We start from the raw sequence: 20,102 nt of genomic DNA on the forward strand, positions 1-20,102 counted from the left end.
CACAAATGAACCATTGAAACTTTGTTCTTTTGTTTTCTATCATGAGAAATCCTGGACACAAATAAAATCTTATAATGTACCACAATTATTCCTTTCCTCCCCTTCTCTTCCATAAACAATAAACATGTACTCAAATATGATAAACAGGAACTCCGGCTTACTGACAAACATACTTCTGCGATCTAGGTTACTTCTGTAAGAAGCAACAAGGATTGCGTTGTATCAGTTATTAGAAAGGAGACCTGAAACATGAAAGAACCCTGTACACAGTGCTATGTAGTGTCAACACTAAGAACTCGGTAACAAAAAGTATGCTGTTGCTAGAATCCCGTCTTTAAAAGAAATACACACTCACTCTCAAATACAATTTTTTGTTCTGTAAAACTTCACACCCTCTCACCTTGTTTCCCCTCCAAAAGACAACATTCTTCCAAAATATTCCAAAAGGGGTTTTTTCCCCTTCTACTTCAGAAGAAGGTGACATAAGTTATGACAAACTAAAGAGAAAGCCAATAGCATTTCTCCGAAGTTTATCCAGTGTCGGTGTCATAACAAAACATGCTTTGAGGGAAAAAAAGAACACTTCTTAATGCTTTTTAAGGCCCAAAACATTTGTTGTTGTGAGTATCAGTCTTATTCAGGAACTACAATCACTTACGACTGAGGAAATACTGCGAAAAAACCTGTAGCTCCAAGTCTTTCTGGAAGATGGGTCATAAATTTCTAAAACAAAACTCAACTAAAACACTATGTGCGTCATAGGAGTCAGACCTGCAAATGAAAATATAGATGACAGACTCAAAGCTCAATAAAAACAGAAAGCCTCTATCATTAGTCTTATATTTTACCACAAAAAGGACTGAATCATTACAGTGCCAGAAGGTGTGCTAAGCAGCAATAAACACATCTCTATTAGAGAATTTCATGTGAAGACTTTAACAAAGCAATCACAAGCAACCTAAGCAAAAGAGCAATGAAATTCAACAATATGCTTCAGATAAAAAAAAGTAAATTAAAAACCCATGAGCTTTTCATCAGCTTTACGTTGCATTTTGACTCCTGTAACCTGTTTCCATTTGTTAACTAAAGGGTAGAGCATATTGCATACTTGGCTTGCATGATAAACACAATGAATGAAAAAGTTACCTGGACCTTAAATAGCTAGAACTATTTTGCTAGTGGTGACAGGTATCTATGTGCCAATTAGTCTTTAGAAAATCCTAGTCCTGTTGGACACATGGTTAAATATTATTTATACAAGTAAAAGTTTTGAGCACCCACTTCCCTATTTTTTTCTGCTTTTTGTTGAAATTCAGAAACCTCTGAGAACACGTCAAGCTTATGAAACTCTCCTGTATTCCCATGGAGAAAGATTCTAAGTAAAATTATCCCCACCCTGCCCATATACTGATGAAATAGCCCTTAACAGAGATTTTGATCTAGAAAATATAATGCACAAGGCTAACAGAAAACAGTACTGAAGGTTAGCACAGTCTTTCCAGTCTTCTCTGCTTAACTGGAATTTGAATTTTCCTCCAAGTTTTCCCCACTGCAGCTATTACCTGGCACAGAAAAGACCAAAATCCTCACAGCAGGCTTTATCTTACACTTATTAGCACATTGTATTTCTCTCACATCTGAAAATTCACTACTAGGTATTAACACTTCTATTTACAACTGTTGTGGCTTTCAGTTAAAAGACCTCAAATATCCAGATATTACTTTGGCAATTTCTTAGTAATGTATTTAGAAACTTAAATAAACGTGTCACAGATGATAAAGCTGATGATCAAGGCCACAGGGTGCAATATGCTGGACTATGGATAACAGATGCTATTGGGATCCTCTACCCGTGTGTCTCCTGCCTGTACAAAGAACTGCCCATATGCTTACCTGCAAGGTCCAGAAAGCTTCCCATCAGAGGTGCAAAGGTAAAAAACAAGCTTTGAGGATTCTGTGGACAGAAGTAAACTGCTGAACCCCAGACCACAAGAGAAACCACGTATTTTCAGCATGGTGTATAAACCCATGCTAAGTGTGTCCCAGGGAAGTTTTCCAGAGATTATACAATGGAAAAAATAAAAGAAACAAGCAAACAGAAATAAAATCTGCATTTGAAAACTTAAGCTAAGGACTGAAAACTTACTAACAGCACACATATATTCTACTGCATGGGCGAAGCGTGATCAGAAACCCCAGACTGACCAGGCCAGGGACAAATTAGAACCCTTTTTCCAGAGTCTCCAGGAATTTTACTAGATCATTATTTTGTTGCAAGTTTTACAAGTGGGATGTATGAATTTCCCTCCCCTCCTTCCTCATAAACTGCAACCCTGGAAAAGGCTGGCAAACAGCCTCAAGAGTCTCACATAAATTCTGGAATGTTACTTGCATCCAATTTTTCCTTTCAAAACAGATTTATTTTCACCCTTCCATGCAAACATATCCAAGCATCAGAACAAGAGGACGAGCCAAACTGTGCTCTTCAGACTCAGGCAACAAAGTCATGGTTTCAAGTTCCTGAAGTGTTTAGTCATCCAAAATTAGAGTGGATACATAAACTATCATTACAAAAATTCTGGAAAGTGGTGAGTACCAGAAATAAGTCTGCAGTTGTCTCACTGTTTTATATTCTTCATCCATTTCCATTCTCCACGGAACCCTTGGGTTCCATGATTCCCACAAGTCACAGAGCTGACGTTTAATATTTCGACACTGGAAATTGTTCATGGTTTCTTAACTCTAAGAACTGTGCAACAAACTAAGCAAGTGAGTAACCATAGTAACTGTGGTAGAGGAAAAGACAAGTTTCGGCTATGAAACTGCAGCATATTTTTAATTCTTGCAAATGTTATTTTCATATTCTACACGTGAAAAATTCATTGAACTTCTACAGTAACTAAAGTATTATCTCTATTACATACTAAAACCCACTTCTTACTACTGTGCTGTATTAAATACTCCATTTCTCTCTCCTCTTTCTTTTCCTCTCTCTTTCTATCAGAGTACCACGCTTCCGTTTTCTTATGAAAACCGGTATAAAAAAATTAAAAAGATTTGTCAGTGGAGAAGAAAAATGCACTGTCTTGTTATTTTTATGCAAGTACATTCTAAGAGTCAGTTACATTTACTGTGCTATTAACAAATCAGCTTTTGTAGCATACTGTCCTTGAATTAGCTATGAAGCACTCATATTTTGCTGATCCTAGGGACTTTGCTAGGAAGGCATTAAATAACAAGCCGGTGAACGCATCCGATTATATAAACTACAGCAAGCATTACTATATAATGTAGTTAAAAAGGGTAAAGGAAGCAGGACTGAACCACTGCTCGAAATCAAAATTATTTTAGGTACCTACATCCCATACAGGGGAGAGGATCTACAGACCCAAACAGAACATTACATTAAGCCTTGTACAAACTCAGGCACTTCGCTGTAACTACTGTTTCTTAGTGACGGTAAGCACTTACACTGTATTAATGAATACAAGATAGAACACGGAAAAGCTTTCCACACAACTACCTATTTCATTCCAATGTAGGTATTTTATGAAGACTTGCGGGATAAAACTTCAAGGAAGAAAAAGATCTCAAAATGACAATTTAAAATTCACCTATTTGGATTATTTGAGGACTTGACCAGACAAAAGGACTTGAAATAATTGGTATCTTTCATCAATACTGTGCATTTGTCTGTATGAAGGTTACACTTCTTGTCCTCTCTTCTAAAACAATGTTTGTATCTGTCTGTAAAAAGCTTTTACATCTCAAAAGTTCCAGAATGCAGCATGATGTATTTTTTTCTTAATAGGAAGAACCTAAACAAAGAAACAAAAAACCCAAACCCTGTTCCCAAAGATTCAGGAAAATACCATGAAGCTACACACCCGCCTATTTTGTTTTGGGTGGTTTCTTGGTTAAATTAACAATCTTTCTAATTTATAAAGATATATGCACATAAGTTTCTAGCATTTCTGTAACACTCTGATGAGCACATTTTAATTCAATGAAATAACGCACCAATTTAACAGAACCCCAAAACGTATAGATCACGTCTCCAGGCCTGTTAAGTATGAGACATCCACGGAATGAAAAAATAAAGAGCATAGATACAGCCAGATTTTCTCTGTTGATTCTGGCATAGGAAAGTATCCTCTTGATTTGGATAACAAAGGCCACAACCACATGGTCCCGGCTGGAGACATCTGGTTGGAGATGCCCTAGGACAGAGACAAAGCTGTGCAGAACCACCAGCACATGTCAACTGCCACAAACAGCAGGATCACTGCTTTGGACCAGCGGGAGATGGCCACATCTCTGCAGCTCACAGCACTTCCTTTAGAAATGTCTGCTTTGACAATTCCATATATCAAATGTATTTTTACACTTGATGCTTATTTGGTATTGTATTAATAACAATATTGGTTTAATGCATTCTTTTAAATTAAATCCGTGAAGTACTTTAACCAAAACAACATGGATGTAACATTTTTATCAAGTGAAGAAACAAAATATTGCAATAAATAGAAATCCGGACACAAACCCAGCATGCCAATTTATTTTTTTATTCTCTTTGTACTACCAGAGCCTACTTTGAACAATTCTTCCTCAAAAACATGCACACTTCACTGGACCGTACAAGTAGTTGCTACAATAACATTCAGGTACATTTCTTAGATGACATAAAAATCTTCAAACATTGTACTTGAGAAATAAAGAAGCTGGCATAGAGCTCTGACGAGATTCCAAAGGTATACATTATTTTTAAAATGGCAAACTACTTACTTTTATTTCCCTAACCAAATGATAAAACACTGTACCAAGGAAAGATCATGCACAGCAACAGATAGTCTGTAAGTTCAGACATCATTCATACTTTATCCTTACAATATTCTAATGTAGCTCAGTTGCTCGCACCTATTTAGACCAGTGACTGTAAAATTATGTACCTATAATAAATAATGGATCCACTAAATCAGTGATAAGGCATTACCCTATAAATAACTGCCAATTCCAATGACACATCAAGACAATGCTCCTTACAAACCTTATCACCACTCTACCCAAAGTTCACAAAGTCAACAGTGATTACAGAACATACAGAGTGTAAAAGCATACATATAGCCAAACAGGTATCTTAGCCGTCAAATTTCAACATATATGATATATGTTGCACATATTAATCCACTTAATTAATGCAAAGTTTGATAAGGGTGTCACAGGTTGTGGTATTTCATCTTCTGGCATCTCTCATATCAAAAAGTAAAGAAGTTTTAACTTTACTTGCAAATATGCAGACTTAACTGGAATGTTTAGAAGGGATAAGTAACACATATCCCAACAGAAAAGTAAAATCACGTAATAATTTTATATTAAAGTAAACCATACTTCTGTAACATCTCCCCCTGAGCAAACGTTTGCACAGTATCTTAAAGAACTGGTTTTCCATGCTGACAAGTACTGCTTTTATATGTGGGGAAGGCCTGAAGTAATTTGCTGCTTGTAAAAATTCCTTCTTCTCTCAAAGAAAATAACTGAAAATAATCTAGACCTTGTATTACAATATTGAAAGCTTAAACTACAAAGCTTAATGTAACCACACACTGATAAAGAATTCATAGCAAGCTACAGCTCATGGGCATACCCTGGTTTAACCGGGCTGCTGTTTACAGGATACTCTCTCGTTCCTCTCCAAAACCAGCCCCTTCTGAGGCTGTAACAGTGTGGAGCTCTGACGAATCTTTTGAAAGCCTAGCGTAACTTGAACGCTGGCTCCGCTTGTGAGCAACACTCTTCAGGTTCTCATTGTGAACTGCAGTTGAACTGGAACCTGAGCCAGGGTGCAGGATAATTTGAGGTGAATCTCTGATACCTTGCATTTCTTCAAAATTTTGATTAGCTCGATTGTTTGGAGCACTGTTGTTGTTTAAGGTTACTGTACTAGGGGTTCTATTTAAATTAAAGGCTTTCTGGCAAGCTGGCCAGTTCTCTTCTGGGCTACTTGCAATCAAGCTGCTTTCAGAAGGGCTTTTTTTATCTTCTGAGCAAATAGACATGCGAACCACAGCTGGATCTTGAAGGCCACTAAGGCTGTGTGGAATTCCTCTCTTTCCACTGTGACTGTCGTCTTCAAGCTCAATGAGATTTGCCTTTTCAAGCTGTGAATCATCTGCTCCTTCATTATGGAGGGAATGATTCGGAGAACTTTCATTGGACCTTACACCAGAATCAGACGAATCTTTTTTATCCAAAAGGGCATCTGTTAAATACTCCTTTGCCTTGATGAAGGTTCTAATAGGTTCAGATCCATGTTCTGGAGATTTGGGCTGCTTTTCAATTTTGCCATCTGTCTTCTTATCCTTACCTTCCTTGAGAAGTGGAGTATTATCTGATTCCTCAGTTCCCGACTCATCTTCATCACTTGGAAGTTTCTGATACCGAAGAGTACCTCCTTTGAGCTTTAAATCTGCAGCCTGGAAAATACTTGTTCTTTCCGAAGACTTCTTTCCTGGGAGAAGCTTGGAACCAGACTGGTCAGATTTTTCATCTTCTTCAGTAATAGGATCCAAAGGAGACGCATCATTAGTAGAAACACCTGAAGTACTGTAATCAACAACATCATTCCTCTTCAGCAAGAAGGACTTTCTTCCATCATCTTGTTTCTGTTCACTGTCTTTTCCTTTATCCTGTTCTGTACTGGAATGCAAGGAACCTCCTGATGTACTCTGCCCCATATAGAAAGCACTTGAACTATGAGGGGAGGATCTACCACTTACTGTAGTAGAATTAGCACCTCCTTCTAACTGGGACATTTGAGCAATATACTCTCTATATGCATCTCTATATTCTGCCTGTACCTTGTCAGTAAGCTTTGATATTTCGATACTAGAATCCTGAGAGTTAAGACTTGAAAGACTTGGAGTTCTGCGAGTTTGTGACTGGAAAAAAAAGAAAGAAAGAAGAGAGATAACAGTTTAATGAATTATTTATTTTTACTGATATTTTTAAATTAAAGAATTCAATGCATTAAGTATGTGCTTATATGTTTTTTTTTGTTGCTGTGAATAGATTATGCAAGTGAAATTGTAAATGCTATAATTAAAATATGCTTACTATAATCATATATATGCAATCACACACACATTCACTAAACTTACAGAGTATTCTTATTGTTGGTCCTTATAAAGGAAGATTCCCACAAAGCAAGCATTTTATCCAGTGCATTTTAGGCTCTCTTGAGTATATAATTATAACAATTGAATTTGTATGTCAAGATGGGTTTTTCTAACGCATTTTTGTACATTACAAAATTAGCATTTTTTTATTAAAGACAGAAAGACTTCATCTAAATGCTAAGCATCTCTCAAACACATTTTTAAAAGATCTCTATCCTACGTACTTCAATACATCCTGGCAATATTCCATTGCATACAGCTGATTTCAGAAAAAATCAGTTCTCAGACAAACATATTTCTCTTTGCCCCCAAGTCTGCTCTCTTTTAGTGTGCACATAGAGAACTCCATAGGCATAGGATCTAAGCCATCTATTAAGTACTAGAATCAAGGTCTAGGTGAACAAAGTAAAGGAGTAGATAGTGGCTGAACATACGGCTTCATGTCACACATATAATGGGGATGCTCATTACCGAAGATCTGCAGTGCCCCATGCACTGGAGCAGATGCATTGACTTAAGCAGAAAGTGCTTTAGGAAACCTGCTCAACTTTGCAGTGCACAAGAGGGAAGAGTGTGAGGAGTTCTCCACTGAGGGAGGAGCGACAGAGACAACGTGCAATAAACTGACCACAACCTTTATTCCCTGTCTCCCTGTGCCACTCAGGGGAGGAGGTAGAGAACTCAGGAGTAAGTAAGTAAGCCCAAGAAGAAGGGAAGGGTTTTTTAAAATTTAGCTTTATTTCTCATTATACTACTGTGATTTGATTGGTATTAAACTAATCTTCCTAACTGCAGTCTGCTTTGCCCGTGACAGTAACTGGTGAGTGATCTCACCTTGCCCTTATCCTGACTCACAAGCTTTTCATTACATCTTCTCTCCCCTCTCCAGCTGAGGAGGGGGAGTGATAGCTTTGGTGGGCACCTGACATGCAACCAGGGTCAACTCCCCACAGAGAAGCAGCAATATTCTTTTTTATCAGTATCAACTTCAAAAATTCCAGCAGTTGAATTCTCATGTTTTCTTATGGAGAAACTACCTTTCTACCTCTTCTGATTCAACTTCAGATAATTATATGGACATCAGAAGCACTCTTTATTTAAACTTTCATTTTAAAGAGTGCTTTAAAATATATTTTCTTCAATGTCCTTCTGTGCTTTTGACACAAAATGACATAACAAATGTGAATCATGCCACTTTGGTTTGGAAAAACATACATGGGTATGTTGCTGGAAATGGGCAGTAAGGGTAATCACACACACACACAAGCGTGCATGACATCCACAGGGGTATCTGGGATAGAATTCTACCTCTGAATTCTGAATATTAAAAATATCACCTATAGTTAGCAATTTGGGGTATCTTCCCATTTTGATGCACCTTCAAGATTTTCTAATTTAGAGTTCCAGAGATTAAAAAGCTGCCAAATGTTTAGATTTGGCTTTTTGTTTTGTTTCTTTATTCTAATCTCTATTTAGATACCAGCTCATTTGCCTGGATTTCTTAAAAAGGACAAAAGAAAATTACATACTTTGGGTGATTTCATGAGATACAGAAGAAAACTGACCATAACCAATGTCAGAAACTAGAATTAGGGAAGGATGCCAGCTCTAGAGTCTATGAACAGATACTGCACTGACAGGACAAGACTCTGATGTCATGGTTGTAGTTGTCTGTTTAAAAAAAAAAAAAAAAACCCTAATAAATGTATCTGTAATCCTTTGCATAGCATAGCATCCAGCTAGCACATAGCCAAAATATTTCATACACAAAGTCCGAATACTATGCTAAGCAGAAACCTTGCAGAACATCAGCCTAAGATAGACGAGAAAAGCATGAGAGTTTTGATTTTTTTCTCTTGAAGAATGATTACTGGAACAGATGAACAGTTTTCAGATGGCAAAGGCTAAAGATACTGACTCAGAGTGTGGTTAGAGCTTACATCTCTGCAAACAGGTCTTTGCCAAGACTGAGAACTGGAAGTACCTGAACTGTCACAGCAGACTTACTTCTTGACCTGTCTGCATCCAAGACTGGAAAAAACCCTTTACCACACAGGTTAACGAGCAAAATACATTTCTCTACTAAATACCTGCCAACTTAAGTTACTGTGTCGTGTAGGAGCTTCATCAAGACCAATTGTATTGAGTTCTTCAAAGCTGAAGTTAAGTGTGTAGGGAGCTTGACCAGAAAGACCCGTAAGGTCAGTGTGAGGCAACTCAGTGTTATGCCCAGGACGACGAGTAAGTTCACTATGAGGAATCGCAGTGCTAATATGCTCAGTTGTTCCACGAGGATCTTCCTGAACAGCCTGGTTTTCTGAATTTCTCATTTCAAGTATCTTAACAGAAAAAGAGACAGTAATTTATATAAATAGAAGTTCTCAAAACTCTTAAAGAAGAATTCTATTAAAAATAAGAAAAAGGAATTCACAGCTGTAAAAGTGTACTTGCATATGTGGTTGTGACCATGGAAAACTGAAGCAAAAAGTCCATTCACAGCTGTAGTGCAAATCACATCTTAATATTTAATAATGTTTTTAATTTACATATTATTTTTATTACTGCCCAGACCCTTAAAAGAAAACACTTAAATTCTTGTAAAACCAAGTAATTAATTACTAATTTAAAAGCAAACCTAAATACTTCTGGTTTATAGCTTAATCAGCCTGAATCTAACAATAAATCTCATCTTGACATTTTCAGTGTTTTCAAGACTGATTTAGCACTCGAGAGACATACTGTTATTTTCAGACAGAAAACTGACAATATACTAAAAATACTTAAGAGAAAACACAGTTCACTGTGATGATAACCCTCACTGTATTTACTCTCAGACTGAGGGGAGAGAAATGGGGGAAATTGGGTATCTATATATATGCTTCAATAATAGCATGCAATGCAGCATTCTCACATTATAAAATATGTGTCAATTGAATACTGTACATTTATCTCACTGGCTTGACATTTAGCTTCAGTTTCCCTAAAAATCATGCTTAAGCAATTGTGTACCATGCACCTCACCTGCCTGGCTGTCCTCTTCCTCACACTGATGCATTTTGAACTCCCTGACTAACTTTTAACAGAAGGACAGAGGCTTCAAAGAGAATCAAGTTCTGACAATTTCATTAAAATAGGCTAATTGAAGGGAAAAAGGAACTCATGCAGGAAAAACAGATCTTACAGAAAGAGGAGGCAAAACTGCAGAGTTTACAATCAATTAAGATGCAAATCCGTAGGCAACCAGTCCTTCATTAAAGTGCTCAAGACAAAAAGACAAAGTAACAAAATAATAAATGCATGCATGTTTTAAGGTAAGTATTATCACCTTCAAGATGATGATAACAAGAAAGAAACAGGTGGGGGTGGGGGAGAGAAGCTAAGGTTCATAATGAAAAAGACTAATTGACGATGACCTGATTACTGAAGAGAAAGTCTTACCATGCTCCTGAACAGGTGCCAGTCACCAAAATTCATACTCATTTCTTTTTTCAGCTCATCAATGTTGCACTGAGCCAAGACACGGCCATTTATATTTGCCTAAAACAATAAAACTATATAATGTAAATTACTGAAACAAGAATTATGGTGTTGCAGTAACAGACTAAAAAGGTAATTAAAATTGGATATATTGATGGGCACTACTAGTGAAATTCCCCAACATCACTCTTTAGTCCAATCCTATATAATAAATGCATGCTTTTATAAAAGAATGTTTATTGATGATTGCCGATGGACAAGAAGGACTTACACGTCATGAAAACATCACACCCATCACAAATGTGTACATGAAAAGCAATGCAATTGTGTTCTATAAACTGGCATACGAAATAACACATCAGTGGTAGAAATTTTCACAGACAATAAACCACATTCATCTGCTTACATTTACCCAGACTCAGAAGACAAATGGACTGCAGACACCCAACTATCTGAAGGTAATAACACAGTTATGTCCCAGGTACCATCTGACCCCTTGCTTGAGGCATCAAAGATCAAGTAATACCTCCCATCAAGTTCACTCCCTGCATAAATGCAGGCTTACAATCCTCCCATCACCAGAGATACCTGGGGATAGAAGACTAGACTTTTATCATCATTCAGAGATCAACATGGAAGTGCCTAAACACCATTTCTGTCAGGCGTGTTTATATAGTGCTTAACTTCCAACAGCACCAGATTCAATACAGAACCCTTTTCATTACATAAAAATGGTAAGCGTTTCTCTTTATACTATGCATCAGTGGACGGACAGAACATAAAAGAGGGACCGTGTCTTAGGACAGTAACCACAAAATGGAAGACCCAAGCTGAGAGCTCTGCTAAGTCTGATAGATCTCAGTGGTTTCGCTCCCATATCCCAGCAGACGGTCTTAATCAAACCAGGAACAAGACCAGGCTGGGCCATTTTCATTCTTCCTTTTCACATGATCTCGTAGTAAGGAACAAAAAATATAAGAGACACCTCATTAGAGATAACCGATGAGCACACTCTTTTAGTGCTCTAGAGCCACCAAAGCAACTGGATTTTTTTGCAGCTATGCTTAATGAGCTGCAATCTGACATCCTACTTCTTACTTTAAGCAATATCACTGATGCTTTTTCCTATGATAAACCTGTCTCATAATCTTTGAATCAACAGCCTCCCTGTATTTTTTAAGATATGACAGGTACCAGGATAAAGCCAGCTCAGCAAAACATTCACTAATGAAAACCTTCGTATTTTTCCCGTCTTTCTTTGTGAAAGGAACACAAAGAACAGTGAAAAAAGTAATAAAGACACAAATGATTCAGTGTTAATGTCTCTGAAAAATGCAGCAGCAGAAAAATGTGGTAAGAGATAAACAGAACAACTTCAATACTCATTTACAAGAGATGTGCAGATTTCTCACGGGGAAAAAGATGTTGCTACCTGGATATAGAACATATTTGCAACCCTATTTTAACATGGCAATTTTGAAACCGTTTTCTTGCTTCTTTTCTTACAATAAAGTCTCATCAGCACTTACATTTCTGGTTTTCCTCCTTGAGAGAGAGCATCTGCTCTGAAAAAATATATGCTTGTATTAAACTGTCCTCCAAACTTAGCATGTGTAGAAGTTAGGATGCTGTTTTGACATCTGATGTGTTTAAATAAGTATTTTCAAGAAAACAGGCAACTAAGTATTTCCATGTTTAACTCCATGTTTAGGTACAAAACACATCAACGAAATTCAGTTAATACCTTTTTAATAGTTGCAGAGTACTGAGGTAACATGCTTTGGTCCAGACCATCTATCTGCTTTAGCTTCTCACACACAGCTTCCACACTCATTGTGCTCAGAGCCACGTGCGATACTCCTGCGGTCGACCCTGTGCCTGCTCCCTGTAAGAAGTGGAAAATGTGCACGTGAGGTTTGTTCAAATACTCAGCACACCCAGAATTTCACAATATACACTAACACAAATCAAGCTGTGTTCAACTACATTTTAAAATAAAGGGATGAGAATAAGAATGCACAGGCATTTTTAATAACTATCAGACTATCTATATACTGGCAAACATTTAAGTATTTATATGAGTAAAAAACCACAGCATCCTGGGTCTTGCCTATCTCAGAAAATAACTCTCTCAGTATTATTTAAGAAAAGCAGCTTAAAAATCAGAATCAGAAATACTAAGTAAGGGTTAATCAATTTCAAGTGCACTTTTAATCGGTTTCCCCCGATTTTAGTATTCAGTTTGGGTTTTGGTGGTTTGCTTTTCGGTTTGTTTGTTTTAATAATGCAGACACAATTTCAATTTTCCTGTCTGAAAAACTCCTGGTTTAGAATCAAAGATGACCTAAATCATAATTCCTCAGTTACTTGGATTCATTGGGTAATTTTAGCAACCTCCATTTTCCAGAGGTTCCTTCAGCTCCATTTATGCAAGATTAGCCAAGGAGCTGTGTACCACAGTACAGAAACACATAGCAGCACTGCCACTGCCATCCAAGATGCTATAAGGATGCGTCATATATCTCAAACTTTGGCAAGACTGAGGTAGAAATTATTCACAACTCAGATCTGTAACACAGAAGTTGTCCTCTTAATGTTGCCAGCTTCTGGGAATTTTGGAGAAAGCAAAACAAATGCATCTGTAGGCAGTCAGTATACTAAGATAGTATGTTCTCAAAACACCCCATTCTTCCTGGATGGGGACCTGTGCATTAAGTAGTAGCAAAGTGCAAAGCTCTAAACAGTTACGCTAGTGATTCCAAATTCCTGAAAGCAAAATCAGAACCATTTCTATCAGCTATGAAATATTTGTGTGCTTTCCTCCTGGAAGGACGGTGGCACCCCGCTTTTTTCTGAAAGTGAAGTTTGGGTTTCAGCACTGTAGGCCATGCACCAAACAAAGCTCATTTTGGGAGGATGCAAAAGAGCTTCTAAAGCTTTAGAACTCATCAGTCACATGCATAAACCCTAGGATGCAAAAGTGCATTTTGACTATCCAGAGTTAAGTTATATATACCCCTGAAATCACCAATGAAGACTGGTTTAGTCACAATACTTTTTTCTTTTTTTTTTTTTTTAATTTATTTAAGTACTTCATAGATATTTAATCTTTCAGAATATAAATTAATAGATCCAAATATATTGCTTATGAAAACCAGGGATTATCACACAGAATGGCATTAACTTTATCTGAGTTTTCTAAACCACGATATTTAAGAAGAATTTATTCAAGTATTACTTCCAAGGCAGCAAATCCAAAACCCCACTATCTACTACCAGTTAATCTCAAAGTTATTTCTAAATTACAGTTATCGGAGATACCTGATCTGGGGAGGCAGGCATGCTCCCCACCTTAGCTATTCTGAATTTCAAAGTTTAGATGTTATTATATGTAATTCCTCATATTTTTTCTGCCAGATGTGCTTGTAATAGACTCAAAACTGGTAAACTATCAACTTCATTCTAGAACATAACAAGAAGTTGTGGGGACTCCAAGCCTTTGCACACTTGCCTGAAAACAGAACTGGGGAACTCATCTTTGATCCTTTGACCATTTACATTTTTATTTGATGCCAACTGGATACTAGACAAACATTTTCTGGGTAGGCAGTCTCCCCAAATTACTGCAGAAAAATTAAGCATTATAATGCCACTGAAGTCTAGGCATCTAACATAGGGGCTTGGTACTCCTACTGAGGACAAGACAGCTTCAGATTCTGCAATGTTTCCCTAATTAGGTGCCTGCAATATATAACTAATTATCATATTAAGCATCTAAATGAGGAGATGTAGGTCTTAGTCTGGTCTGATTTTTAGTACAGCTAAAATCTTTATCATGTTAAAGATATAAGCCAACCATCAAATGAAGATGACGGAACGAAGCTTCATCCAGAAGCTATTTACCATATACTTTTTTAATATACATTTGTATTTTTCCTCAAAAAAATCCAACAACCCCTGAGTTTTTCTTCAGAATAACAGTTTTGTCTATTAATTCCCCATAGACACACTATTTACTATTGGTATGAGTTAGATAATACATCAATAAAGAAAAGTTATTAAGTTAATTCAAATCTTAATTATTTTGTGAAAGGAAGCTTATCAATTGAAATAAAAGAAATCATTATAGCTAAAATTACACTGTGGCACTACTAAAATAAATGATCCCTAAGCAATGTGTGCAAGCAATTGCCTTAGTTCTCTGAATCTATTAAAGACATTATCTATCATGTATCTACAAATAAATGAAAAAAGTTTTAAACATTTGTAATTTAACAGCTTTCCTTCAGATCAAAATATTTTTACCAGTGAAGAACAAATCATTCTTTCTGCATGCATTTAGAGTTAGTTTAGAAACTTTGGTTTCCGTGTATTAAAAAAAAAATACAAAAAAGCACTAAAATATTTAGACTGTTTTTGTTAGTGTGAACTGTTTGAAATAGATGCACATTAATCCAAATCATTCTTTCTAAAAAGCATTCTCTGAAGAATAAGTAATGTAATAGCTTTAGGGATACTGTCGTCATGTAAGTGAATTAAAACTGTACTTAAACTGACACATTTTTCAGTCTTAGTGGTTTTGTTAGAGATGCTTAGAGAACATTAGTCTGAAAAGTATTTGCCATGCAAAAGCTAAAAGCAGCTTGTCAAAACAAACCTCAAGGCTAGTAATGAGCATTAGTTTACAGACAGCCCAGCATGAAGCGCCAGTATGATAGCTTCCAAAATGACTCTGAAATAAGGGAATGATAATTCACAGAAAGTGGCTGTACCTGTCTGTTTAACCCAGACTTACACAGCTTCGAGAAAAGGACAAAACAGAATGAAAGGAAAACAACAGCTTAAAGTGACAGCAGAAAGGTTGAAAATACAGATGATGCACTTTGAAGTAAACAGAGGAAATCAGTGTTAGGGCACAAACGGTATATTTTCATAACATAATGAAACATTTAAGATAGACCTTGAGATGATACATTGAGTATATGCTATACAAATACTATTTTCCTATGAGCAGACCACTCCATTTTGTACTTGTAAGAAAACAACACAATGTATTTTGTTCGCATAAAAGTTTCACAGTACGTTTCTGATGGAAAATCCTGCTTTTAACCAAACATTCTATTTCAAGGTCACATTATACCACCAACGGACCTCAAATAACTTTGAAAATTTTAGCCATATCAAACCCTGCAAAAAAAAAAAAAAAAAAAAAAGCAAGAAAATCCCACCCCCCTGCCCCGGCCCCCCCACCCCTCCATTTTCTACACAGAACTGAAAAAATACCTCTTTCAAGAGCAAATATTCAAAGCACAAAAGCACTACATAAAAGCACCTGGAAAATCCACACAAGAAAACTCCCATGCCACACATTTTCATTCATGCTCAAACTTCTGAGAAGCACTTCCACTTTCTTAAAAGAGTATTGTATATGTGTCTATGCTACATGCTCTGGGTCATGTTAGTTCTCATTCAAAGCACATATACTACATCTTAAGGTATTTTATATTCAGTGCAATATGAAAAAAAATATTTAAACAAAGTAATTATATTGCAACAAGCTGCATCCTAGCAAGTCATAATTAACAATGCAAACTAAAGCACACAATTAGGTTTATGACAGATCCTCACTGCTAATATTAGTTTAATTTCTAACATAATAGGGAGTACTATGAACATATATTGATAACGCTACAATCCAATGATAAACTCTTCAGAAGAGCACTCTAGAAGTTTCTGCAACTCCTGTCAGAAATAACCACTTTTATAGTAAAGCCAGCAGAAATGCATGTTTGTCTCCATCACAGATGTGCAAAGGCCAACATATTAAATCGATTCCATTTTTGTTGGCAATTTAAGACAATACCCTAAAATGCCTAATCAAGCCTACTCTCAGTTTAAAGCCATTCCCCCTTGTCCTATCACTACAGGCCCTTGTAAAAAGCCCTTCTCCAGATTTGTTGTAGGCTCCCTTAAAGTATTGGAAAACTGCTCTAACGTCTCGAGCCTTCTCTTCCCCAGGCTGAAGAACCCCAGCTCTCTCAACCCGTCTTCACAGGACAGGTGCTCCAGCCCTCTGATCATCTTTGCTGCCCTCCTCTGGACTTGCTCAAGAAAGTCCATGTCCCTCTCGTGTTAGGGGCTCCAGAGCTGAATATAGCACTACAGGTGAGATCTCATGAGAGAAGAACAGAGAGGGAAAAATCACCTCTCTCAACCTGCTGGCCACACTGCTTTTGATGCAGCATACAGCTGGCTTTCTGGGCTGCAAGCACACACTGCTGGCTTACATTGAGCTACTCGTCAATCAACACCCCCACGTCCTTCTCCTCAGGGCTGCTCTCAATCCATTCTCCTCCCACTCTGCAGTTGTGCTTGGGATTGTCCTGACCCAGGTGCAGAACCTTGACATTTATGTTTTGTTCCATTCAGTAAAGAACAGTAAACTACAGTCTAAGATAGACAAGTCTTAACATCAGCAACAGAATCCAAATATAGAAGTTGGTGTAAGTCAAATTCTTGATACAGAATAACTGCTCACAAAATATTTCTGATTTCCACTAAGCTAACCTTCATTTATGCTCATTTTACAAGACTAATGATTAAGATCTGAAATTTCAGGACTCAGTCAATTCCAACATCAGACTAACAAGAACATAGGGCCTTAACTAGATCATGTAACATCCCTGACACAGCTCTGTCAGCTCATGCAGTGATTAGCAATGACGAGCTGTACGAAAAAAAATTGATACTCCTGACAAAACTGGTATTCTCCCCTGTAAGACTTGAACATTCAAAATAATAATCATTCTCTATTTTACACACAACTAAAATTGTAACACTTCTGGCTCCTTGCCAGCTTTGAATGACAGACAGTTTTGATTCTGCACGCTCCTCTTGTTTTCAATCACCAAACCAATTACACATCTTGGTGTTCATTAACTACTTTGTACAGCTTTTTAGTTTATTTCATTACTTTGCATGCCCCAATCCATTCAATAAATAAGAGCTGTATCATTTATAAAGTAGCAATGACCCATCAATTAAGAGCTACCTAAACAGCTGGATAAAATTATTGTGCCTATCACCTGTGGATAATCGAAGGTCCTAACCAAATACGATACTGCTTTCTGTCACAGAAATTTCAATAAAGTCTACAAAAGAAGTGGTTTTAGATAGATGAAACCCTGATGAGGCACATCCTGTCAGGCACACAGAATACCATACCCTTACTAATAATGTTCTTGACAGCTACCCAAGAGATTTTAAAAAATGCAAAAGCTTGGATTTACACTGTAGGTTAAATATTGCTAAGTCTTAGAAAAGTGTATGATCTGATGTGCTATGCTACACAGACTGACTGTAGTATAAATTAAAAACAGACCTAACAAAATTTTTCCATTATCATTATTTCAAACAAAGTTTCTTTTTAATATTCTAAATCCTGTATTTTCTTACCTACAGCCAACAGACTACATAACTTACATGAGCCTTTTTAATTGCTCTTTGAAACCGCAGCCTATGTGTGCTTAACGTATACACTCAGAGCAGCAAGCAGAAGAACAACCAGGTGCTGCCAGAGCTCATTCACTAGTTTGCCCTGAGACTAAATCCCACTCTTCCAAGCTTGTGCCCCTTCTCACATTCACTGTTACACACATACTTTAGCCATCATTCTATGACTTTCTCAGGAAGTAGTTACTTTTTCCTCACTGACAAGCTGCAAAGGACTGGAAAGACAATGGGATACTGAGATAATGAATCAAACACAGGGGAGGCATCAGCATCTCCAAAAATGTACTACAAGAAAAAATGACTCCAAAGTCATTCCTTCATATGAGGCAGCTAATTACTAGGGAGAAAGAACTTCAGGGTACATTTTCCATCACAGCACCCATATGTGGCTGCTCAATGACAGCTATGTGCAGTTAAACACAGCTTTGGAATTTGTGGGGGGGGGTTGTTGGGTTTTTTCTTCCACAGCACAACAATGGAAAGACTTTTGTGCAATGGTTTACTTGAAAAAAAAAATAAATAGCCAAGCTCAAACTATACCTCTTGCCAACATCTACTGGCAGCAACTATTAGAGAAATAAGGGCAATGATATTAACCTCTTTGTTCTGGTAATAGAGTATGATTTTTCCACTGATTCCCACAATTAGAGTTCAAACAGATACCCATAAAGATGACATCTTTCTGTAAATACTTAGGATAAACCAAAAACAAGTTATGGAAAAGGTAGATAGTAGCATTCTGACTCAAGAATGAGCTTGTGACTGGAAGTTTTATTTTTCTTTCTATTGAGAGTTGCTTTATAGTGTGTTAACTGCAATAGCTTTATGTCACCAGAAGTAGGGATCAGTTGACTAAAGCAGAAAAACACAGTTACTTCTAAAATCTAAGCACTAAATGACGAGCTGTCATTCTTCACTCTAGCTACCACAACACTCTCTTTACTGAAAGTTCAACCACAGCTACTGAGAAAGGTAAGGGGAAATTTACAGGGAAAAATATACATAAGTGAAATATTAGCTCTTAAATTCATTCACAAACTACATTAGTTTTCAACTACTCTATTTGCCCACCAAAGACACTGATGCAGTGTTAGTGAACTGCAGTTACGATTAATGCAGACTCATTACTGCTGAAAAAGCAATGAGATGCTAAAATTTCCACACCACATGACTACTCATTTACCATTGAGGGGTCTGTGGGTGAAGGAAGCCCCTCATCAGCATCCTCCTTGATAACATCCTAACAACAACAAAATATCATGGTTTGGGTAAAATGATCAAGGGCTCAACAAAAAATATGAAGCAAACAGTAAATGAGAATGATCTTGAAATACATAATTCAACAGAAACACATTTGTTTTCTTTAAGTGATTAAACATTTTACCACCTTTTAAATAGCTTTGCTCGTTGTATCAATATCCTAGAATTAAAGTGATCGACAAGTGAGGCTTTTACTTTTTTAGCTTTCCTCATCTCTTAATTCCATCTGAACAGCCATCTGTTAGTAGAATAAATACTGTTAAATAGGAATTTTATTATTTTATAGGAAGCTAGAAAAGTCTGCTCAGTTTTCCTTTTCAAGTGGTAAAGTTGAATTATATGTACTTGCAAAACCAAGCCACAACTGATACATACTTAAGATAAAATGTATTTTGTTTTGCTAAAATGTATTTTGTTTTACTTAAACATTTAAAACATTCATTTTAGCTTTTTACTTTGGCCTTCCAATTTCTAGTATTCTTTCCAACATTAAAGGATGTCATTCTATCTTCTCTGGATGTTACAGAATTTCTATTATTAAAAAATAAATTGAAGATAAAATTACAATATTGCACCATATCAATTTATTTACTATAGTACATTTGGCATTTTCAGCAAAATATTTTCCTGCCAGTCTTACAGGTCATACTCCTCTGATACTGACACTTAGATGTTAAA

At 36.7% G+C, this 20,102-nt stretch overlaps 1 protein-coding gene across 3 annotated transcripts in view; it reads right to left on the reverse strand.

The window, feature by feature from the left end:
• Positions 1 to 4,544: 4,544 nt before the first annotated feature.
• KIDINS220 (kinase D interacting substrate 220) overlaps positions 4,545 to 20,102 on the reverse strand; it is a 77,728-nt gene continuing 62,170 nt past the window's right edge. For all 3 annotated transcript variants that reach the window (XM_065681583.1, XM_065681581.1, XM_065681582.1), the window contains 4 exons: positions 12,397 to 12,537; positions 10,614 to 10,712; positions 9,266 to 9,514; positions 4,545 to 6,938 (listed from right to left, as the gene is read on the reverse strand). In XM_065681583.1, coding sequence (XP_065537655.1) covers positions 5,667 to 6,938; positions 9,266 to 9,514; positions 10,614 to 10,712; positions 12,397 to 12,537 — 1,761 coding nt within the window. In that variant the 3' untranslated portion in view covers positions 4,545 to 5,666. The remainder of the gene's footprint in view (positions 6,939 to 9,265; positions 9,515 to 10,613; positions 10,713 to 12,396; positions 12,538 to 20,102) is intronic.

This window comes from Lathamus discolor, chromosome 5 (assembly GCF_037157495.1).
Source record: "Lathamus discolor isolate bLatDis1 chromosome 5, bLatDis1.hap1, whole genome shotgun sequence".
Classification (NCBI taxonomy): Eukaryota; Metazoa; Chordata; class Aves; order Psittaciformes; family Psittacidae; genus Lathamus; species Lathamus discolor.